This window comes from Rhinatrema bivittatum, chromosome 8 (genome assembly GCF_901001135.1).
Source record: "Rhinatrema bivittatum chromosome 8, aRhiBiv1.1, whole genome shotgun sequence".
Taxonomy (NCBI): Eukaryota; Metazoa; Chordata; class Amphibia; order Gymnophiona; family Rhinatrematidae; genus Rhinatrema; species Rhinatrema bivittatum.
The window spans coordinates 83759924-83784832 of NC_042622.1; the positions used below are offsets into that span (position 1 = coordinate 83759924).

Here is a 24909-nt window from a genome sequence, read left to right on the forward strand (position 1 = left end):
TAGCGTATATTGCTGACTGCATATTATTGAGCGCATATTCTGTTTAGCGTATATTGCTGACCGCATATTGTTGAGCGCATATTGTGTTTTGCGTATATTGCTGACCGCATATTGTTGAGCGCATATTATATTAAGCGTATATAGCTGCCGCTTAGCATTGAGCGCATATTGTATTAAGCGCATATTGCTGCCGCATATTACTTTAGCGCAATGGACCAATCGAATGCCCCGGGGTCCCAGGCAGCGGGGCCTCCTGATTCCGGCGTGAAAGCTCACGGCCTCTGCTCAGCATGCCAGCGAGGAGCCACGCACAGCGAGGAGCCAGACTCCCTTTGTGCCCAATGTGAGGAGGCAGTGGGAGCCTCGGGCCAGGACCAGTCTCAACCAAGGTTTGTGGATAGTTCTCCAGGGGCCACCCCGGATCTCGCAGGCAGTCTTGAACAGCCGGGAATCCCGGGGGACCTGGTACCTAGACGACTTGAGACCACCTCCATTTCATGGGTGGGTCTCTTTAAGGGGATCCATGCCTTTGTGCAGATGCAATCAGTTTCCCGTTCGGGCCCTGCTGTTACAGGGGCTGCTGCTCCTGCTGCTGCTGCTCCAGTGGACCCTGCCCCTGGACCTTCGCGCCCTTATCGTGCACCGCCTCCGGGCAGTCCGGTTCAGGCGGACCCTGATGTCTCGGAGACTGACTCAGAACCCTCCGAGGAGGGGGAACTTCCCTCAGGGATGGAGCCATATCGAACCATGAGGCGGTTCTTTCCCAAGGAAGATCTCTCCGACCTAATATCTCAGTGCCTGGCGAAGTTGGATATTTCGGGGCCCAGCTCTGCGGTGCCACCTACTCAGAACCCTCTGCTGGAAGGTCTTCGTCCTTCAGCCCGCCATTTTCCCTTCTTGCAAGCTGCACAGCAACTGATAGATCTGGAATGGGCTGCACCGGCGGCCTCATTCAAAGGGGGGCGGGCCCTGATAGGCATGTACCCCCCTGGATCCGGCTATCAAGGAGATGCTGGCGTGCCCTCAGGTGGACGCCTTAGCGCTGTGGTCAAGCGCACTACCATTCCAGTTGAGGGGGGGCGGCCCTTAGGGAGGCTCACGACAGGAGACTGGACGCCATCCTGAAACAGATATTTGAGGTGGCAGCTCTGTCTTTGCGAATCGCAACTTGCTGCACAGTGGTGACGCGCTCCTGTTTGTCACAGGGTAGGAACAATGCTCCGGCAGTGGACATGGAGTCCTCTCTCTCGTTCCTCATGGATGCAGCATCCGACCTAGTCCGTACAACAGCTAAGGGGATCTCATCTTCTGTGGCTGCCAGGAGGCAGCTCTGGATACGGAATTGGTCTGCTGATGCTCCTTCGAAAACACGCCTCACCAGGATGCCCTTTAAGGGGTCCTTCCTGTTCGGCAGCGACCTTGATAAACTGGCCAGCACATGGGGTGCTTCTCCCATACCTCGACTGCCAGAAGACAGGTTCAAAAGGAACCAGCGCGCCTTTCCAAGGCCCTCCAGAGGCAGAAGTTCTCCACGCTTCAATCCCTATAGGGGTCGCTACCAGGCACCTCGTCCTCAGGCCAGGAACCAGTCCTTTCGGCCCAAGCAGCAGAAGAGAGGAGCCGGCTCGGGCTCAGGTCCCGGCCGCGCCTCCCAATGAGATTCCGCCGATCCATCTGGGGGACGGGGCCATAGGGGGCAGGTTAACCCTCTTCTACCCCAGATGGGTCGAGATTATGTCGGACCAGTGGGTCCTCGCCATCATCCTCCGAGAGGGTTATTTTCTGGACTTCCATCATCTCCCTCCGGACAGGTTTGTGGAATCCTCGTGTCCGATCCACAAGAAGGCAGCATTGGAAGCTACCCTGGCGAGGCTCCTGTCCCTGAAAGCCATAGTCCCGGTACCTGCACGGGAAATGAATTCTGGGCATTATTCCATTTACTTCATGGTACCCAAGAAAGGGGGCACCTTTCGGCCCGTCCTGGACCTCAAGTCCGTCAACCAATACTTACGGGTCCCGAGGTTTCGCATGGAAACTCTGCGCTCAGTCAAGAATGCAGTACAGCCGGGAGAATTCCTCACGGCCTTAGATCTATCAGAAGCCTACCTGCATATCCCGATTCATCAGGATCATCAGCGCTACCTACGCTTCAAGGTGCTAGGGCGCCACTTCCAATTTCGGGCTTTGCCCTTCGGGCTGGCCACATCGCCGCAGACCTTCACCAAGGTGATTGTAGTGGTAGCAGCGGTGCTCAGACGGGAAGGAATCCTTGTCCATCCATACCTAGACGATTGGCTGATCAGGGCGAAACCGCGAGAGGAGAGCCATCGGGCAACCAACAGAGTGATTGCCCTTCTGGAAAGCCTGGGATGGGTCGTCAACCTCAGCAAGAGTTGCCTACAGCCTTCCCAATCTTTGGAATATCTGGGAGTCCAGTTCGACACCCAGGCAGACACAGTCAGTCTCACCACCAAGAGAAGATTAAAACTTCAGGCGCGTCTCCGGTCCTTGATGGGAGCCAGTTGACCCACAGCTTGGGATTACTTGCAGGTTCTCGGTCTCATGGCATCCACCCTGGAAGTGGTACCCTGACTGAGTGAGGGCCCATATGAGACCTCTACAACGCTCCCTGCTCTCTCGATGGAGCCCCCGCTTCCGACATTACTCTATGCATCTACCTCTACCAGCCAGAGTGCGGACTCAGCTACGGTGGTGGTTGCAGTCCAACCACACGAGCAGGGGATCCAAGATGTCCTCCCCCTCGTGGACTCTGCTCACCACAGATGCCAGCCTGAGCGGATGGGGAGCACACTGCGAAGAACTCACAGCCCAAGGGCGGTGGAACAGAGAAGAGTCGGGGTGGAACATCAACCGACTAGAGGCACGGGCAGTCCGGTTAGCCTGCCTGAAATTTGTTCACAGGCTGAGGAACAGAGCAGTCAGAGTGATGTCAGACAACGCCACCACGGTGGCATACATCAACCGACAGGGCGGAACCAGAAGCCAACAGGTGTCCCTCGAGATAGCCCTGCTGATGACTTGGGCAGAGGCGAATCTTCAGGACATCTCCGCCGTCCACATTGCCGGAAGGGACAACACCACGGCAGACTTCCTCAGCAGAGAAAGCCTAAATCCGGGAGAGTGGCAGCTGTCCCCCACAGCTTTCCAGATGATTGTGGATCACTGGGGGATTCCGGACATGGACCTACTAGCGGACAGGTCCAATGCTCATGTACCCAAATACTTCAGCCGCAGGCGAGATCCGTTCTCTCAGGGGATCGACGCCCTGGTTCAGCCATGGCCTCCAGGGGCCCTGCTATATGCCTTTCCTCCATGGCCCCTGCTGGGTGCCCTTATCCACAAGATTCGGAAGTACCGGAGCCTAGTTCTTCTGGTGGCACCAGACTGGCCAAGAAGACCCTGGTACGCGGACCTGAGAAGACTACTGGTAGGGGAGCCCCTTCCCCTGCCTCCGCTCAGGGACCTGCTCCGTCAAGGTCCCATCCTTCAAGAGGATCCGGCTCAATTCTCTCTTACGGTCTGGCCATTGAGAGGGCTAGACTGAAGAAGAGAGGTTACTCGGAGCCAGTGATAGACACACTCCTCCGAGCCCGCAAGTTCTCCACTTCCCTCACCTACGTCAGGATTTGGAGAGTGTTTGAAGCCTGGTGCGATGCCCATGGCACCAATCCCCATGCGACTACCATCCCTAGGGTTCTGGATTTCCTGCAGGATGGGCTTCAGAAGGGTCTCTCCCTCAGCTCCATCAAGGTTCAGGTGGCTGTACTGTCTTGCTATGGTCCCAGGAGGGATGGCAAGACCATTGCCAAGCATCCAGATGTTTCTTGCTTCCTGAAAGGAGTCAAGCACATTCTTCCGCCACTGAAGTGGCCAGTGCCTTTGTGGAACCTCAATTTAGTTTTGGATTTCCTCGTGGGATCCACCTTCCGACCCCTTCGGGGCCTGTCTCTACGTTCTCTCACTTTGAAGATGGTGTTCTTGCTGGCTGTATGTTCAGCACGCCGCATCTTGGAGCTACAAGCACTGTCTTGCCGGGATCCTTTTCTCAGACTCACTCCTGAGGCTATCCATCTTCGCACAGTTCCATCCTTCTTGCCTAAGGTAGTCTCATGATTTCACCTCAACCAGACCATATCCTTGCCAACTACGGCAGGCCTGAAGAAATCAGAAGAAGGGCGTTTGCTACGCCATCTCGACATTGGCAGATTGCTGCCCAGATATCTGGAAATGACAGAAACAGTTCGAAAGACTGACCATCTGTTCGTCCTTCACAGCGGGAAGAAACAAGGAGAAGCGGCCTCTCGGCCCACCATCGCCCGCTGGATTAAAGAAGTCATCAGAGCGGCCTATGTGGAGGCCGGGAAGTCACCGCCTCTACAAGTCAAGGCTCATTCTACCAGAGCCCAAGCGGCATCTTGGGCGGAATCTAGGATGCTGTCGCCTGCAGATATATGTAAAGCGGCGACGTGGTCCTCCCTCCACACCTTCTCCAGGTTCTACCGTCTGGATGTCCAGGCCAGGGAGGACACTGCATTCGCAAGGGCAGTTTTACACGGTCCTCAGGCAGCCTCCCGCCCAGTCCAGGAGTAAAGCTTTTGTACATCCCATTTGTTCTGAGTCCATCTGGCTACACGACAGGAAATGTTGAGATTACTTACCTGATAATCTTGTTTTCCTTAGTGTAGACAGATGGACTCAGCATCCCACCCAGCTGCCTGTCTACATTGGTTTCACCGATTCAAGGTAAGCCTTATCACTTCTTACATGAGTGCGTCCACTCTACCAGGTGTCGACGCCTTCCGGTTAGGAATGCTGGCGGTCTCCAGCTACTATCAATCGGTCAGGGGAATCCTGTTTTCACTATTTCATTGAGCGTCAGTACACATATATCCATAACAGCTTTTGCAAGGAAGATTACTGATGAGCTTCACTTCCTGTGGGGGTATATGTACCCGTGCTGACGTCAGATCCGTCTCCAACTGCTAGCACGAGCACACTATACCCATTTGTTCTGAGTCCATCTGTCTACACTAAGGAAAACGAGATTATCAGGTAAGTAATCTCAACATTATTACTGCACTGCTAAATTGGTTAGCTTCCCTGATTTCTCTTAGCATTTCATCGTCCATCTCATCATTTTGGCCAGGTGGATGGTAGTGTATATTCCTATCACTCCATCTAAGATCTAAATTTGTCTACAAGTTGACTCCAGCACAGCTGGCTAATGACTTCAGGCTAGTCAGGAGTTCCATCCAGTTTTGCTTTGGCCTCTTTGGAGGTGAAACAGCATGTCTGTCTTCCTCACAGAACTGAAAATCTAAGAAAAGAGTCTATGAAAACCTAAGGTCAAGATTTTAATAGGTCTCTAGTAAAGCGACAGCTGATTGAAGGAATCCACTGGGAGGAGAAAGAGAAGAAGGAGCTTTTTGCAGAAAAATCTTGATGAAAGAAAATTTTTAAACCCCGAGAATGGTAAAGATTCTTCGCCTAGTCTAGGTGAAGTAAAAGAGTATGATATATTCCCAGCTTTGGCAACAGGGGAGAAGGATAATCAAGGGGATGTTGAAGAACTGTCTGCATTAAAGGAGGGGGGAGAAACTCTGTGGGCATAGTATTGTGTTGGGAGCTGAGTTTTGCAACAGCCATCAATGTTAAGGGAAAGAAATTGGAAAAACCGCTGGTCATCACCTTGGATAGTGTATAGACTGCCATAATGACTGAAAAAATCAATTTCATCATTAACAAATGCGATATTAGATGTCAGTAAGTGTGTGGTTAAGTCTGAAAGTCAATTTGAAAAGTAAAAAGTTAAATTGGAGGAATTAGAACAGAAAGTAGATCAGGTGCAGAAAATGCAAGGAAATATAGTGATAGGGGAAATGGAGTGGATGAGGAAACTTGAAAAGTTTCAAAATGAATTAAGATACTTAAATTTAAGGGTTATAAATTTTCCCCAAATTAGATATCTATACAAGAACAATTTAAGAAATATATGCACGAAATATTAAAGATACCTCTAGAAGCTACACCACCATTGGCAAAAATATATTTTGTGTCTTATGCAAAAGTGGATGATAAAGAATTACACTCTTTAAACGTTACAGATCTGCCTGAGTCCTCAGATCAGGATATAGTTGAAAAACATGGTACTGTTTTGGTTAAATATATATTTCCTTCAGATAGGGATATGGTTCTCAAGTTGTTTTTTTTCATTTCTTTATTAAGTTTTCCATGATAGGGTATAAATAACAACACAGAACATGTTTGTGCATAAGATTCAGAACTCCCCAACATAGTCACAGATACCCTCTACATTTTGTAAACTTCTCTTATGTTTTCTCCCTCCCCCCCTTCTTCCTTCCCCCGTCAGGCTCTCGGTTTTGAGATTTGGTGTCCGTTTCACACAAAGATTATTGCGAACTTTTGGAAGCTTCTTTGTAGTCCATTTTGTGTAGTTTTATAATTGAGTCTTTCATGGTCTGTGAGAGAGTCTTCCAATATTGCATCCATATCTCTTCCCATGTTTTTTGTGCTTTCAGCATTTTATCATTTGCTGACATGTATTCAAACTGCATAAGATTGTTCATCCTGTTCTGCCATTGGACTTTTATAGGTCGGTCTGTAGCAATCCAGCTAGCAATAATCGTTTGCAAGCCAATCAACAGAGCTTTCCGCAGAAATGTTTGCTCAGAGACCGAAATTTTTTCCATGTCCTTGTCCAGAATGTGGAACAAACAGTTTTGGGTCTTTGTGAATGGATGTGCCAAGTATAGCTCCCAGTTCGATTATTATTTCATCCCAAAATAGGATGATCATTTCACATTCCCATAGACAATGGTACAGAGTTCCCTCTCCTTTGAGGCATTTCAAACATATGGCAGAGTCGCACAACTTCACAGTGTACATCCAGGACCTAGACATATACATACAATTTAATACTTTATAGCCCACTTTCCGCAACATGACATTTTTGGTTAAGCTGTAGCAATCTTGTAAAAGTAATTTAATGTCATCTAGAGAAAGGGTTAAATGTGCCTGCTTCATCCATTTCCCTTGTATGGATAACACTGCTGCCGGGTTGGGAATAGCTTTTAATATTCGGGGAAAAGGAGCTACTGGAGTTACTTTTCCTTCCCAGCTTAAAAAAGAAGGCTTTAAGGCCTCCAGCATTCTGTAAATCTTGAGATGTAAGTGCCAAGGATTGTATATAGTGTCATATCTGGAGATAACCATAGAAATCCTGAGATGCTAGACCATATTGGTCTTTTAGTTCCTGAAAGCTTTTAATCACCATTGTTTTAGAGTCTAAACATTGCTGAATACTGTCCAACCCTTGAGAATACCAGTTACAGAATATATTGGAAGTGATTCCACTAGGGAATTGGGGATTACCCACAAAAGTCAAATATGGCGTGAGAGTGCTGTTCAAATTAAGTTTCGTCTGACATAAATATCTCCAGGCTCCCTGTCCCAAACGTAATAGAAAGCTATTTTGAAATTGCCCCAGAACAATACCCATCGGTATTTGTATCAGATTTTGTGGTCTATATGGAGTTAACCATTCGCATAGGAATGACTGAGGGGTACATATACTAGTTCCATTTATCCAATCATATGTATGACGTAAGATACAGGTTAAATTATAATCCCTCCAGTTCGGACACGTAAGGCCTCCCTGAGCTCTAGACAGCATTAAGATATGAAGCGGCAGACGTGCTTAATGGGGGCCCCAGATATATTTCCATACTACTTTAGTAATTCAGAGAATCTCCTCCCTGGTCAGCCATATCGGTAGTTGTTGCATCACATAAATCCATTTCGGTAGTTCCATCATTTTTAACAGGAAAATTTTCCCCGTGATGGACAGAGGCAGGGCTGCCCAAACTTTAAGCCTTCGATCCATGTTTTGGAAGAGCAGTTCTATATTGGCTTTATGTAATAATTTGATATCCTTGGTAAGTCGGATACCCAGATAGCACATTTCCTTGTCCACCCATTTTAATGGGAAAGGCCCTTCCCATTCGGTCTGAATCTTGGGTCCCACTGCCATGGCCTCGGATTTATCCGTGTTAATTTTTAATCCAGCAAAGGTTCCAAACTCTGCTTGATATTGTAATACCTTTGGCAATGCTTTTTGTGGGTTTGTTAAAAAGACTACGACATCATCAGCGAAAGCCAAAATGTTAAAGTTCTGGCCTCCTACCCTAAACCCTTGATTCTGGGGGTCTTCTGCGATTTTACGCAAAAGGAGGTCAATTGACAGGATATAGAGGCGTGGCGATAGCAGGCAGCCCTGCCGTGTACCCCGGAAAAGTTGGAAGTCCTCGGATACTTGTTCTTTGGCAAGAATCGCCGACATAGTACACTGTATATCTATGCTATATCGTAATCCTATCTCCCCTTTTAATCCGTACCTGTCTAGAACTGAAAAAAGGTAGGACCATGATACCCTATCGAAAGCCTTTTCAGAGTCGAAGACTACTGCCATCGCTCCCAGACCTCTATTTTGGCATTCTTCCATTGAGATAATAAGTTTAGTCATATTGGTACTGATAGATCGCCCCTTGACGAAGCCTGCTTGGTGCGGCATAATGAGAGAGGGAAATACTTTACTCAGTCTATCTGCTATGATTTTGGCAAAACTTTTAGCTTCACAATTCAGCAGAGAAATCGGTCTATACGCTGCTGGTGTAGAAAGATCCTTTCCAGGTTTTTCAAGTACTGTTATGAAAGCCTTGGTGACCCCACCAGAAGTTGTGGATTTTTCCTGACATTGCTAGGGTGACCTAGCAAAGAAGAAAAGAATTTCTGGCATTAAGACAGCTTGCTGAAAAGGTTGGTGCCCAGATGGTAGTACATTATCCGTGTAAATGCTTACTAAAATTTAATAATTTGAAATATGTTTACTTCAACCCATCTGATCTAAAAACCTTTCTAGAAGCTAAAGTCTTAATTGAAAATAAGGATGGTTAGTGTTATCGGATAAGAAATAAGGTGGGATACCAAGTCTTCTGTTAAAAATTTTGTAATTATATTGCCTTGTATTGCTCAAATTATGATCTTGGTTTCCCCCAATTTCAGTGTGTTTAGGATATCAATAGGAAGGATAGATTTAATTTTGGTAGAATAATTTTCTTACAGTAATACCTAGTTGAGGATAATAATCTGAGTTTATTTTGAGTCTTAAATGAGAACTATAACTGGTAACTATTTTTTCCTCTTGTAACAATGCTGTTTTATTTTTTGCTGTAAATTGATATCCAAAATTCTTGTTGGCATCTATGTATGTCAAGAAAATTGAAAAATTAATAAAGTATAAATTTAAAAAAAAAAGAGAAGGAATCCACTGACTTGGTTGAAAAAGTCAGTTCTGCGGAACAGACTTCATTGCTTCTCTATGAATAAGCTGGCAAGTTACTGATAGAGGTGGAGGAAATCTGCTTTTTCAGTATAGCAAGCTGGTTCCTATGGTACTGAGCTTTAGTGGCTCCTTAGGAAATGGCCTGCAAACTGCTCCTAGGAGGACACAACTATTTAAAATAAACTCTTTAACAGCACCATATATGAGTTCTGTTCCAGTGTAAGCTGATTTAAAGAAGAAAAAGTCTTTTTTTGTGTGCTTTTGCAGCTTACCTGAGGCTATGGAGACCCAGTCTGCATTTCAGATGCTTTAGATGCTAACAAGAACTGCTGCTGCTGTGGAAAGGAATTTTTTAAACAATGTCCTTCCTTATTATACCAATGTTTCAAATGCACTGTTAATCTGTACATCTCTGAAGCTGGGGCAGTTTGTCAAAGATAATGCAGAAAGTAAGAGTCTTTTTATTGGAGGATAAATTCAAACAGAACATTGCTTCCTTTAGATCAGTGCTTCTCAACCCAGTCCTCAGGACATGCCTTGCCAGTCAGACTATGCATATTCACTGTGGATATCCTGAAAATCTGACTGGTTAGGTGTATCCTGAGGACTGGGTTGAGATGCACTGCTTTAGATTTCAAAGCAACTTAATGTTTGACCATATAGTAAATAGATTTTTCCCTATACCAAATTCATCAAAATCAGATCATTACCAATAACTAATCCTGATGCAAATGTCAAAGCCAGATGTACATTTTAGGAAAAAGGCAACAAAAATTCTACTAGAACTGGAAAAATTCCATTTCAGACAGCTAGGTATTGGGTGGAGGGCAGTGTCCAACCGGAGCTAGTCACATTAAAATGGATTAATGTGGCTAGATGGGGCCATTTTAACATTGCCCCCTTAATGTGGGTAAAAGTCTGCATCATGTTAAAGTTCCCATTAGACAGAAGACACAGTTCCAGCAGGAGAAAATGAGGAGCTGGCTGGGTGAGTAGCTGACTGCTGGAGAGACATGAATCCATCCTGCCAGCATGTTGACAAGGTTTTCTTGGGGGGTTAGAACATGCATTGACTTTATTCCTTTTCCTTTGTTTTCCCAGTTTTTTTTTAATGTGAGCTCTGATGACCAGGAAGGACTATACAGCCTTCTCTTTCACACCTGCCCAGAAAAGAGTGCATCAGCCAGGTTCCCCTTCAGCCTTGATGTGAGTACAGGAACTGAAGATGACAAAGGTCACTCCTGCACTAGGCCTCAACTTTGACTGATTGAGCCCAGGTGGCTTGTTAGGATGCAGGAGCAGAAGGAAAAACCCATCTGCCATGAGCCATACTGCTGCAAGATTCATTTAATATTTTTGAAACTGAGGGAAACAATCAAAATAAAGCTGTGTGTGACTATGGGGAGGTATTCTCACACTTCTAGTAGATAAGGAAAGAGGGAATTGCTTTTGAAAAATAAACTAACTGGAGGTTTAATCCTCCTGTTTTGGCATTGGTCAGAATGTAATTGTGTCCCCAATGAAGTTGGGTAGCACAGGTTCTCATTCTTGACCATAAGGGACCATCCTCAGTTCATGGCTCAGACCCTACATTTGTTTATTAGCCATTGTAAATCACGGCTGTTTCAAAAGCTTTTATTTAACTTGGCTAGATCCTTAGGACATTGTAATTTTTTTTTCCTTTTTTATGTATGTTCTGTTTTTTTTTTTCTGCTTGTATGTTTGTATTTTGTTGCATCTCACCCAGAGTTTTTATTAGAATAGATCGACTCAAAAATGTTAAGTAAATAAGGCCTAGAAGCAAGAGGGGCTTCCTGCTGCAGGAGAGGGTGTATACCTAACAGTCTCTGTCTCTCTCTCCCCCTCTGGAAATAAGTTACGCTATATTGTCCCTTCTAGGATGGATCATTTTGTTTCTGCTTTTCTCCATGCTTTTCCCTTTCTTATATTTAGATACACGACCTAAGAACCCCTCTCTCCCTCTCAGCCAGCTGCAGCTCTTTCAGCTTCTATGGACCTCCCTTCCCACCGTGGAATGTTTAGGCCAATCTTGTGCTTATAAAGGGTGGGCTGCAGGGTATTTCAATACTCAATACCCCTCGACAGTAGGGTCTGCGTGCTTTTCATGCCTGTACTCTCTACAGATTGTGATCATTGAGAAGAATCCGGAGAGTTACCTGTCAGCTGGCGAGATCCCTCTACCCAAGCTCTATATTTCTATGGCTCTCTTCTTCTTCCTGTCTGGGGTTATTTGGACTCACATTCTCCGCAAGCGCAGGTAGGATTGGGTTGTTGTTTTTTTTCTTTAGTTTATAAGCTGCTCTGGCATGTACAAATGAAAACATAGGATCCAGGGAATTCTCTTGGCTGTCAGTAATGCTTTAAGAAGTTTGAATCTTTGTTTTCACTCTGGGCTCAATTTTGTACATTTTCAATGGAGGTACAGGAAAGATTCGCTGACCTGCCGAACACTGGAGAGAACTTCTTTGGGGATAAGGTGAGGGACGCAGTGGCCCAGTTGCGGGATCACCATGAGACCCTCCAACAACACTCCACCAGCACTTCAGACTCGCCCTCCTCAGCTGGGAGGTTGACTAGGTATGGGCAGAGGAGGTCTTTCTACCACCAGAGGAAGCACTATCCTCCGGCCCCTTGCTCCCGTTCCCAGAGAGTGAGCTCTCGAGGCTGTCCCAGGCAGCAGCGAGCTCCCAAGTCCAAACTGGTGCCCCAGCCAAATCCCGGGATGGGGTTTTGACTGGATCGTGGGGAACATGAGCCAGCCACCCCTACCAGACACGCTGGACCCCCTGGTCGGGGGCAGGCTACAGTTCTTCATGAATCAGTAGTCCAGTATAACCTCAGACTAGTGGGTTCTGTCCATCGTCTGCCAGGGGTACTGATTTAAACCTATTGGGTATCCCATGAAATTCTCCTTCATGCCCATTTTGGGGGCCGATAGACATCAGGAGCTCTCCGCCCTCTTATGGCACCCTGCATCCACCCTGTGCTGGGGTGCCCATGTAGAGGAGCTTCACACCCAGGACCTATGGGCCGCTCCGGAAGCTGTGTCAGATCAACCTCCTGGAGCTCCAGGTGAGCAGGTATGCTCTATGGGTTTTCAGAGATCAGCTGTCCAACAGAATTGTCCTGATCCAAACAGACAACCAAGTAGCCATGTGGTATGTCAACAAGCAGGGCGGCACAGGATCATACCTCCTGTGACAGGAAGCGGTCCAGATCTGGTCTTGGGCTCTGTCCCACGGAATGGTACTCTGGGCCATATATCTGGCCGGAACGGAGAATGTCATAGACAGACTGAGTTGGGCCTTCAGACCCCACGAGTGGTCGCTTGACCAGGGTGTGGCGAATCAGATCTTCCACCTATGGGGAAACCCAGACATGGACTTGTTCGCTTCCCCCTGAAGAGGAAGGTGACTCAGTTCTGCTCTCTGTTCAGTTCAGATGGCAAACCAGTCTGATGCCTTTGCTTGCCACTGGGGCAAGGGTCTTCTGTACGCATATCCTCCGCTTCCTCTAGTAACGAAGACTCTCCTGAAGCTTTTTCAGGACCGAGGGACTATGATCCTCACAGCCTCTCATTAGCCGAGCCAGGTCTGGTTTCCACTCCTTTGGGAGTTATCTTTCCGGAAACCGATCAGTCTGGGGTCTTCCCCAGACCTCCTCATGCAAGATCAGGGTAGGCTGTAGCAGCCCAACCTCCAGGCCCTGTCACTCGCAGCCTGGATTTTGAGAGGCTGATTCTGCAGCTGCTGGATCTTTCTGAAGATGTCTCTTGTCTTGGTGGCTACTAGAAAGTCCTATGGACTGAAGTGGAGGAGGTTTTCCGTGTGGTGTGAGCAAAAGGCCCTAGATCCTTTCTCCTCACCCACACAAAAACCGCTTGACTACCTTCTGCACTTATCGGAGGATGGTCTAAAAACCAACTCCGTTAGAGTTCATTTCAGTGCTATTGGAGCATACCATCAAGGTGTAGATGGTTCGCCCATCTCTGTATAGCCCATAGTTGTATGTTTCATGCGGGGGATGCTTCAGTTGAAGCCTCCCCAAGGCCTCCCGCTGTGTCTTGGGACCTCAACATGGTGCTAGCTCAGCTGATGAGAGCTCCTTTTGAGCCCCTGTGCACTTGTGACCTGGACAAGAACCCATAAGTTCAGAAGGAGGCCTCAAAGACTACTGCAGACCTTCACCCTCCCCAGACCACTACTTATAAACCAACACAGCAGATCACTTCTACTTGCCCAGCCAGTCATCGTTTAAGACATTACCCCCCAAACAACACACACTTCAAAAACAAAATAAATCCTCTATTCACCCCTGTAACCCACTCAGCTTCCAACTCCTCCACTTTCTCTAACCCCCTAACCAGCCACCCCTTCCACAGCCTCTACCATGGAACCACCTAAAAATATACCTGTTCTATCCCGCAATAGCCACACAAAAAAAGAAACAAAACCTGTCACAGACCACAAAGACTCCTCACAATACCCACCTTTCACAATGCTAACATAACTCTCACACTCTTAACACTAATTTTAATCAATGCTCAATCCATCTTAAAAAAAACAAAACAAAAAGCCTTCCAATCCTTCCTGACCTCATTGACAACCGCCCAGAAATCTGCTGCATAACAGAATCCTGGCTAAAAGAATCAGACATAGCCCTAATAAAACTACCCAAAACTCTATATGACATCCACTCACTCCCCAGAAAAAAAAAAGAAAGGAGGCGGTCTCCTATTTTTAGCCCTAAAGAAATACAAATTCAGATTCCACAATATTAGCACACTCCCCCCACTCTTGAAATTTCCCTTTATAAATCAAAGCACTTACAAATTATTATACTTTATGCCCCACCTGGTCTCCTAGAACATAACCCATCATAACAAACAACATCAATATGAACACCCCAGCTATAATTCTAGGAGACTTCAACTTACACTTTGACAAAAAAAACCCTTCCACCGCATGCCAACTCCTACTAGACACCTTGAAAGCCATCGGCCTCAAAGAAATAGTAAAAACCCCAACCCAACGATCAGGCCACACCCTAGATCTCATATTCATAAATGACAAAATTGAACTCAAAAGAACCACCCTCAGCCACAGATCTCCCATGGTCAAATCACAAACTCATTGAAACTAAACTTCATCTAAACCCCATCCATCATGAACGACACAATCAAATCAAACGCATTGAATTTAACAAACCCTGCTCCAGTGATGAATTAATCGAAGTCCTACCTAACAATTTAAAATCCTTAAACAAGTCTGACACCAACTCTGCTGTAAACTCCTGGCTCACCATCACCTCAAAAATGGCAGAAAATAAATGCCCAATCATCAAGAAAATAATTAAACCAGCCTCCAAATACAAAGCCCCATGGTACACCCAAGGACTCCAGAACATCAAAAATTTACTAAGATCAACAGAGAGAAAATGGTGAAAGAACCCGACAGATCAATACAGAACGGACATCGACAAAACCAAAAAAGATTTCTACGCTAAAAAGATACACAACTATCAATTTAACCCCAGAGAACATTTCACATACATCAAAGACCTTACTCAGCCCGACAAAACCCCTTCACCTGCAGACAATCAAATGATAACATGCGACAAATTCACCATCTTCTTCCGAGACAAAATCCTCAACCTTACCTCAAAAATTCCAACCACAGGTGAAGAGACTGTAGCCCCTCCAAACAAACCTAATACCAGATGGTCACATTTTGAGAACACAGCCTCCACCGAAGTTCAAAACATCATCCGAAAAATGAACCCTGCGTCACATCCAATTGACTCCCTCCCTATAAAAACACTAAACCTCATTTCCAACATCATCGTCAGACTAATTGCCGACATAATAAATCTCTCTCTAAATGAGGGCATCTTCTCAGACAAATTAAAATGTGCTGTTATTAAAACACTCAAAAAACCTCATCTTGATCAATCTGATATCACCAACTTCAGACCCATTTACAACCTCCCCTTCATAGCCAAAACCCTAGAAAAAATCATCAATCAACAACTCTCAAACCATCTAGCTCAAACTACCAGCACAACACGGATTTAGAAGCACCCTAGCACAGAAACCCTTCTACTATCTCTCTCAGATACAATCCTCAAAGGCCTAGACAACGGCCAAAGATTTATCCTCATACTCCTTGATATTTCTGCAGTCTTTGATACCATCAACCATAACATCCTCCTAAACAGATTAAGAGAAATTGGACTATGCGTCACCACCATTAGCTGGTTCACATCATACCTATCTAATAGATCATATATAGTTAAAACTAATAACACAGAATCCAGACAAATACCCCTTCCTCATGGTGTCCCACAAGGATCCTCATTATCTTCCACCCTCTTCAATATCTACTTCCTACCTTTATGCAAACTCCTTTCAGAACTCAAACTATTATATTACATATATGCTGATGATGTCCAAATTCTCCTCCCAATAAATGACAACATAACTAGTACATTAAAACTTTGGAGCATCCACCTCAAAGCAATCCAACAACTACTAACACAAATGGCCCTCACCCTCAATCACAACAAAACCGAGCTGCTCTACATATGCAACAAAACCTCACCCATTCTTGATCCTCAACTCATTAACTGCATAACAAACAAATTATCCTCACTGCAAAAGATCTAGGAATCACATTAGATACTGAACTAAACCTCAAAAAGCACATTAATAACACTATAAAAGAAGGATTGTACAAGCTCCAAGTCGTAAAGATCAAGCCTCTCCTACATCCTCAGGACTACAGAATAGCATTACAAGCCCTCCTATTCTCCAGACTAGACTATTGCAATGCAATACTCCTAGGTCTGCCAGCTTCCACCATTTAAGCCTCTTCAACTCCTACAAAATGCAGTGGCAAGATCACTCACCAGCAGCAAGAGGTCTGACCACATCACCCCAATTCTCAAGGAGCTTCATTGGTTACCAATCCTCTACAGAATACAATATAAAACCTTATCTCTCATCCACAAAGCATTATACAATAAAAAAACAAAATGGATGACTGTCATACTTCACTTCCAAAACCCACATAGGAATCTACGCTCCACAAACACCGGTCTTCTCACAACTCCCTCCCCAAGACTAACCCACTGCAATTCAACTAGAGAGCGTGCTTTCTCCATAGCAGGACCCCCCCCTATGGAACACCTTCCCCACTGACCTAAGACTTGAACCAACGTCACAAACTTTCAAAAAGAAACTAAAAACATGGCTCTTCAAAAAGGCATTCACAGCATCATAAGAGCAATCACCACTCAACTCACTCACACTCACTCCACCCTCACCCCTTATCCTCCCTCCCTCACCCACTTACCCCCTACTACACTCACCAACCCATATCATCCACGAAATATACAACCTCAATCTCCCCCTATCCATCTAACGCACTTAATTTAATACCTTCTTAAGGTTTCTCTTTTTCCAGCTGAATTCAGCTTCCTAGTTCATGGTCCTTGTTATTATGTAACTTTCTTACTTTTCTGCTTTGTCTCCACTAATTATAAAAAGTTGTTCCTTTGTTATGTTATGTTACACTGATCTACCCCTGTTCGATGTAAACCGACCTGATATGGTATTCAACCTTGAAGGTCGGTATAGAAAAATGTTAAATAAATAAAATAAATAAATCCTATGTGACTAAAATAATATAGAATGCCTATCCTCCATATGCCTAAATGAATATAAAAGAAACCCCTCCCTCAAGTTTTTCTTTACCGATTTTATTTGCTTTATCAGCTTTTCTTTATTTGCCTTATCTATCTTCTAATTCTTCCCCCCCTGTTTTGCTCTCCCACTTATTACACCCTGTTGCATTGTAAACTTTTTCAACTTGTTCTATGTAAACCGACGTGATAACATACTTTGAATATCTGTATGTAAAATAAATATTTTTGGTGGTGGTCACTTCAGCGCACAAGGTCAGCGAGTGCCAGGCCTTTAGTGACTTATCCACTTTGTACCAAGTTTTATCATGACAGGATGGTCTTGCGCACCCACCTTAAGTTCCTACCTAAGGTGGTGACTGACTTCCATCTTTTTTTTTTTTTTTTTTTTTTTTTTTAAATACTTTATTTATATATTTTATAATAATACATACAGAAAAACATTCTCTTTCCTGATTATAATACATAAAGAAACCAAAGGATCAAAGAATTATTTGGAACATCGTCAAAAGAGAAACTTTTCAATATTCAATTATAGAGAATTCACACAGCCTATTTTAACCTAATGCATCTGAACCGATTATATGGTGGGAGTCTCAACTTTGCAATTATCCAAAAAACCCTTAAGTTTTGTTGGTTCATAAAAAATATAACTTTTCCCCTTATATTGCAGTAAGCATTTACATGGGTATCTCACATTTATCTGCATACCTAATGCTCTTGCTTCCTGACACATTTCAACAAATTGTTTTCTTCGAATTTGCGTGTCTCTCATGATGTCTGGGTATATCCATACCTTTTTCCCATAAAATAGCTTATTACGGTTTTTAAGAAACAACCTTAATACTAAATCTCTATCAGAGGAATGTATAAAAGACACCAATAGAGTTCCCCAGTATTCTATTTGATCAATAGATGGAGCTTCCAAGAAGGCTGTCAAATCTGTTTCAAGATTTATATTAGGGGGTTGTGATCCAGTATCTTCAGTTGTTTTTGGTATTGGTGCATAATATATTTTAGATAGCAAAGGTAATGACTCAGAAGGCATTAAGAGAACCTCCGTTAAATATTTTTTAAAATGTTCTCTAGGGGAGATCAATTTAATATACGGGAAATTTAATATCCTTAAATTTAAATATCTTAATTTGTTCTCAATGTTTTCCATTCTTCTTCTCATCATATTATCCGATTGAATCAGATTAGTTTGCACTTCTTGTACTCCCTTTATTTTCCCAGACATATCCTCAATAATGCCTTCATGGTCTTTAACCTTGACTTCCATCTGCTGGATAGTATTTTGAGATACATTAATTGAACTAGCAAGTGATAATATAGAATTTTCTAACTTTGTTATAGCGCTCCAGATAGCATCCAATGTGACTTCTTTCGGTTTTTGTAATTTTTGCAAAGTAAAGGTGACACTCTTCCCACCTTCACGGGAGATCTCAGAGATCTTATGGTTCTCTCCTTTCGGATCCCCTCCCTCACCTATATATTTCTTAACAGATACTCCTTCTATCACGTTCTTTGTTAAAATCACATTCTCTTTCACATTTTTATCAATTGGAGTTCCACTAATCAGATGTAATTTGTCCAAGGCATTTCCCTCAGGTGCCCCCTCTGCAACAGAGTTTCCTACGGCTTGTAGCCGAGTCTCTCGGTCGGGTTCCTGAGGGCTACCGTGGCAAGGGGGGGAGGGCGTTACAGGGGCTCCTGGGCTTAAAGAGATGTTAATGTCTAGGAGGGATAGGTTGTGTTCCCCCCCTAATCCCTCAACAGACTTGGCTCCAGGACTTGAGGCTGCTGCCGGGGCAAAAAAACCTTCTATGCATGGCTGTGAAAGAGCGTTTGGAGTTAGGGCAGAGGTCTCAGTTCGCAGACGCCCCTTCCGCTTTGTGTGAGGCATGTCTCTGAGTAATAATCAAATTTAATAGAAGGCTTACCCACACGGCTTCTCTTTCGTTTCTTGATCCTTTTGCGGAGGTTGAGGTGGAGACCAGATATTAATAGTCCGCGTTCGCCATAAAATAATTCAAGTCCATATCAAAGTCCGAGCAAAGTTGGAGCTAAGTCGCGCGCGCCCCTTGGGCGCGCGCGGCTTAGGCGACGCGCCGGCGGTTGCGACGCGGCGTAAAGGGGCTGGCTTTAAGGACCCCGCCGGTCCCGAACGGATGACGTCACACGGGAGGGCAGGAGCTACCCCGTAGGGGCCGGAAACAGCTGGGCTCTCACCCCCGGTAAGCTTGCAGATAGAATTCACTCCTTCTCCTCCTCTCCTCGACCTCAGTAGAAATGTGGGCTGGCTTTAAGGACCCCGCCGGTCCCGAACGGATGACGTCACACGGGAGGGCAGGAGCTACCCCGTAGGGGCCGGAAACAGCTGGGCTCTCACCCCCGGTAAGCTTGCAGATAGAATTCACTCCTTCTCCTCCTCTCCTCGACCTCAGTAGAAATGTGGGCTGGCTTTAAGGACCCCGCCGGTCCCGAACGGATGACGTCACACGGGAGGGCAGGAGCTACCCCGTAGGGGCCGGAAACAGCTGGGCTCTCACCCCCGGTAAGCTTGCAGATAGAATTCACTCCTTCTCCTCCTCTCCCGACTGACTTCCATCTTAAGCAGTCAGTTGTCCTGCCAACATTCTTTCCCAGGCCCATTTGCACCAAGGCAAGCAAGCACTGCACAGTTTGGATTGCAAGAGAGCCTTAGCCTTCTACCTGGAGCAGACTGAAGCCCATAGACAGTCCACCCAACTTTTCATTTCTTTTGACAGGAATAGATTGGGAGTTGCCTTTGCCAAACAGATACTGTACAATTGGCTAGCAGATTGCATCTCCTTCTGTTATGCCCAGGCGGGACTGCATTTTTGCGGGTCATATCAAGGCTCATTCTGTCAGACCCATGGTAATGCTGGTGGCCCATTTGCAAGCTGTTCCCGTAGAGGAGATCTGCAAGGCTGCGATGTGGAGTTCCCTCCACACATTCAAATCTCACTACTGTCTGGTTAGGGATGGCCAATGTGCAAGTAGGTTCAGCTAGTTTGTCCTCCGGAATCTGTTTGAGGTGTAGAACCCAACTCTCCTTACCTAGGGCCCATTGTTTGGGTTCAGGCTGTCTCCCCCTCTGTTACCAACAGCACTGTGGTTGTGGTGTCCGTTGGTCCCCTTTTGTGTTGGGGAGCAGCCTTTAGCTAGGGATTCAGCCATGTGTGAGTACTACCATCCTGCTTGTCCTAGGGGAAAGCAGAGTTGCTTACCTGTAACAGGTGTTCTCCCAGGACAGCAGGATGTTAATCCTCAGGAAATCCACCCGCCACACCACAGAGTTGGATTTGTCTGCAGTTTATTTTATTTTTTCGCTCGCCTTTTCACTTTGATATGAGATTGAGGGGGGGAACCCAGCGGGGATAGTGGCATGCTGGGCAAACGTTTGACATCTGATGATGTCGCCTATCTGTGAGGACTAACATCCTGCTGCCCTGGGAGAACACCTGTTACAGGTAAGCAACTCTATGAAATCTGTAGCCCCAAATATTTAATCTTTTTTTTTTTTTTTTTTTTTTTTTTTTTTGCATGCCCAAGTGAAAGGAAAATCCTGAGCCCATATATGGCACAGGATTCATACTCAGCATCATAGCCTCAGACTTATGATTGTATTTATTTATTTAAAGAAATTATAGACCACATAGCCAAAGTTCAAGGCGGTTTACAAGATTAATTACTAATTCAGCAAATGCACTGAAGTCTTGAAATATTGACGACATAGCTGGGATAGACTTGCTTGCATCTGTAACCAGCAATAAAATGTTATTTGCAAATAGATTTATCTTGTGCTGTACACCATCTACATCTCTTAGTTTAGAAGATAACTTAAATTATCATGGTTTCAATAATTTACATAACTGCAGAATAGCTAGCCTAGACTCTCAAACCATTAATATTAATTTTATAGCTCACAGCAGTGGCTAAAGAGAACAAAATTGAGAAAAACTAATTTGAGAGGATGAGTCATCTGCTCCTTCTTCCAAATTTTCTTCTATGTGGTTTACCAGTTTCTTATTTAACTGCTGCTTGGCCTGATTAAGATCGAATAATGTGCAGAAGATGTAACCCTCTTAGGAGCATCCACAGGTTTTCAGTGCATTCTTTGTGAGCAGACCAGCATGAATCTATGCCATTCTGCTTTCCACCCATGTGCTCTGTATTCCTGTACTATCAGCAAACTTAAGTGCATGCAGACAAACTTAGAAGTGTAAGAGCATGTATCTACTGCTTCTTGGCTGCAGACTTAATCGTGGATATTACCGCTTGCATGTATGCCAGAAAATTCTTTACCTCATATACACAGCACATAAGAATTGACTTTAACTTGATATGCTGCCTTTCTCTACAAATCGAAGTGGCTTACAATTTCCTAAAAAAGAAAAAGGGGGGGGGGGGGGGGGCGCTTTTTCCTAGCATGTAGAAAGATGGACTCAGGACCAAAGTATTATGCTCCCCTGCCAGCAGATGGAGACTGAGTCAGGTTTCAAAGCTGATGTCGCCCTACATACACCCCTGCAGTGACCTCAACCCTTCAGTATCTCTCCGTATCCAGCAGAACATTTGGAAGAAGAAATTATACTTTTAAATTGGAGAAATAAATTGAGCCCCGCTCTCCTGGAGGTGATACTTAAAGGTCCCTCCCCCCGTTGAGAATTTCTGATGTAATTTCCGAGAACCCTCACAGGTGTGCCTTAGTCCAGTATCCTGTTCCCAGCATGGACTTTGCTGCTGAAGCAGCTGAAAGGCAGCGGGTGCGGGAAGCCAAGCACGGAGATGACAGCCAAAGCAGTCACCCCTGCAGCTGGAGACTGTCTCTGTACTCAGCCGGTAAGCGCTGAGCCCAGGTAAGTTTAAAAAAAAAAAAGAGAATTGCCTCCTAATTCAGAGACGTTTGGAGGGGTTTCAGTAAGACCTTCTCTGGTCTCCTTGCTCAGTGCACCGTACCGATGTTGTTTGCAATCCCATTGGGGTAAAGGGGAAATGGGCTACCGAGTGGATTGAGTGGCCCCAGGGTGGGCTAGGCCCTGCTTTTGCCTTGGTTGACCCACTGCATAGTAGGCCACAGTGGCACCATCTTGCGCTTGTCTTTATGCATGCTATAGTGCCCTCCATAGAGCATCAGTACACGCAGTGCAAGTCAGCTGTGTGCATAATGCTGTGCATGTACATACACGCATAACATACTAAGCTCAGAATTCTATTAAAGCCAGGCGCCCGAAATCTGTGTGCATAACATTTTTAAGTGCGAGCCGACGGAACACGCAGTTACCGTCACCAATGGCTCTGGCATCAAAGAAATATAATAGCCTTTCTCTCTGCACTGCTTGTCCTATTAAGGCTGCTCAGTCTGACCTGGATTCTTGGTTATGTCAGCACTGTGAGGAAGCCCAGGAAGAGTTGGCCTCCCTGGACTTTGCTAAGCCTGGCTCCTCCCATTCAGAGGATGGATCGACCACAGTCTTAATTGGAAGTACCCCGGAACTAAGTAATCCCAGGACTGGGTCATTCATAGGAGAGAGAAAAGAGAAATTCAGCGGCTGCCTTCTATTGGGTGGAGTTTTTTTCAAGGCCTTTAAGCCTTCATACAGGTGCAGTCTGTTACCTCTTGCCCCTGTCAGGGCGGAAACTCAGTCAGTAAGTCCTCACTCTCCAGTCCTATCGGCAGATCTCAAAGCATTCCTCGTCTCATCAAGGTTATCCCTGTCAGGGACCTTGTCGGCACGGATGAAGAGGAGGATACAGATTCCTTGGAAGGTGGGGAAGTTCCCCCTGGTTTAGAACTGTATTAGACCATGTTAGGGATTTTCCATAGAGACGAATTACTGCCCCTGGTTTGCCAGACCCTGAAGATGCTGGGAGTTCCTTAGGCAGACTCTGACGGATCAAAAGAACAACTCCATTCTGATTTCCCTTCAGAAAGCCTGTTGCTACTTTCCAGAACTAGAAGCCATCCAGGAGTTGATTGTCCTGGAATAGGATACCCTAGAAGCAAGTTTAAAGGTGGACGAGCTTTAGAAGCTCTATACTCACTGGATCTTCCAGTGAGAGAATATTTGCATTTCCCTAGAGTTAATGCGCTGGTCTGTGCCGTCTCTAAGCGAACTACTATCCCATTGGAGGGAGGAGCGGCCTTAAAGGATGCGCACAATAGAGATGGATGGAGTCTATCCTTAAACAGGCCTTTGATGCAATAGCAATGACCTCACAGATTGCTTCTTGTTGTGCCCTGGTAGCTTGTTCGTTCCTGCTCCTCTCTCAGGAGGTGGATGGCTCGGGGGCGAATTCCAAGGCATTTATGAAACCTGCTGCCCCCTTTTTAGCTGACACGGGCTTGGACCTAGTCCATACCTCGACCAGAGGAGTGGCTTCAGTGGTGGCGGCCAGAAGAAAGCTATGGCTGCGGAATTGGTCAACAAACGCAACCTCCAAAGCAAATCTCACAAAGATGCCCTTTAAAGGATCACTCCTCTTCTGAAGCAAATTAGAAAACCTGGCCAATAAATCGGGTGAATCTCCAGTTTCCCGGCTACCAGAAGATAAGAGAAAGCAATTACAGCGCCTCTCGTCCTTGAGGGGTTGATCCAGGGGCTCCCAATGCTTTCTCCCCTATAGAAACTCGACATTTCAGAGGTCTTGGTCCTTTGGGTGTCTCAGTCCTTTTGGAATTGACAGCCCAAGAGAAGGGCAGGCTCGGGTTCAGGTTCGTCGTGAAGCCCCCAATGAAGTTTTGCCAACCCACCCTCGGACAGAGGAGATAGGGGGTTGACTTGTCCCTCTTTATCAACGGTGAGTTGAGATCACTTAGGTCAAATGGGTACTGAAGGTCATATAAGAAGGATATTCGCTGGAATTTTGCAGCATTCCTCGGGACGTATTCATGATATCTCGTTTCCACTCCCAGCACAAGAAGCAGGCAGTGGAGACTACCCTGTTAAGGCTATTCAGGATAAAGGCTGTAATCCCAGTAGCTGCACGCCAGGAAAATACTGGGCATTATCCCATCTATTCATCGTGCTCAAGAAGGAAGGTTCCTTTAGCCCCATCCTGGACCTCAAGAGCATCAATCGACATCTAAAAGTGATTCATTTCCGCATGGAAACCCTACGCTCCATGATAATGGCTGTACATTCTGGAGAGTTCTTAACCTCCCTGGACCTATCTAAGGGCCTACCTACATATTCCAATCCGGCAAGAAAATAGTTTCCTACACTTTGCAGTACTGGGTCGACATCAGTTCTGGGTACTGCCCTTTGGCCTGGCCACCGCCCCCAGAACGTTTCCAAGATTATGGTGGTCGTAGTGGAAGCATTGAGAAAAGAGGGAATCCTGGGTGCACCTGTACTTGGACGACTGGTTGATCCGGGTCAAGTCCATGGAAGAGAGTCTCTGGATGACCAACAGGGTGAACTCTTTGCTTCAGGAACTTGGTTGGGTCATAAACCTGAACAAAAGCAATCGTAAACCCTCCCATTCCTTGAAATATCAGGGAGTCCGGTTTGACACCAAGCAAGACAAGGTCTTCCTCTTGGCCACACGGATAATGAAGTTAATGTCCCAAGTGCACCTGTTGATGAGCACGATATGCCCGACGGTGTGGAGCAATCTTCAAGTTCTCAGTTTGATGGCAGCAACCCCGGAAGTAGTTCCCTGGGCGAGGGCACACATACGACCACTTCAATGCTCCCTGTGTCACGTTGGAACCCGCAGTCTCAAGACTATTCGATTCGCCTCCACTTACCAATGGAAGCATGCTCTCGGCTCCA

General features: G+C 45.6%; 1 protein-coding gene across 2 annotated transcripts in view; it reads left to right on the top strand.

Annotated features, from left to right (window-relative positions):
• Window positions 1–24909, top strand: part of GPR107 (G protein-coupled receptor 107) — a 271212-nt gene that overhangs the window by 122919 nt on the left and 123384 nt on the right. For both annotated transcript variants that reach the window (XM_029614537.1, XM_029614536.1), the window contains exons 8-9: window positions 10484–10588; window positions 11527–11660. In XM_029614537.1, coding sequence (XP_029470397.1) covers window positions 10484–10588; window positions 11527–11660 — 239 coding nt within the window. The remainder of the gene's footprint in view (window positions 1–10483; window positions 10589–11526; window positions 11661–24909) is intronic.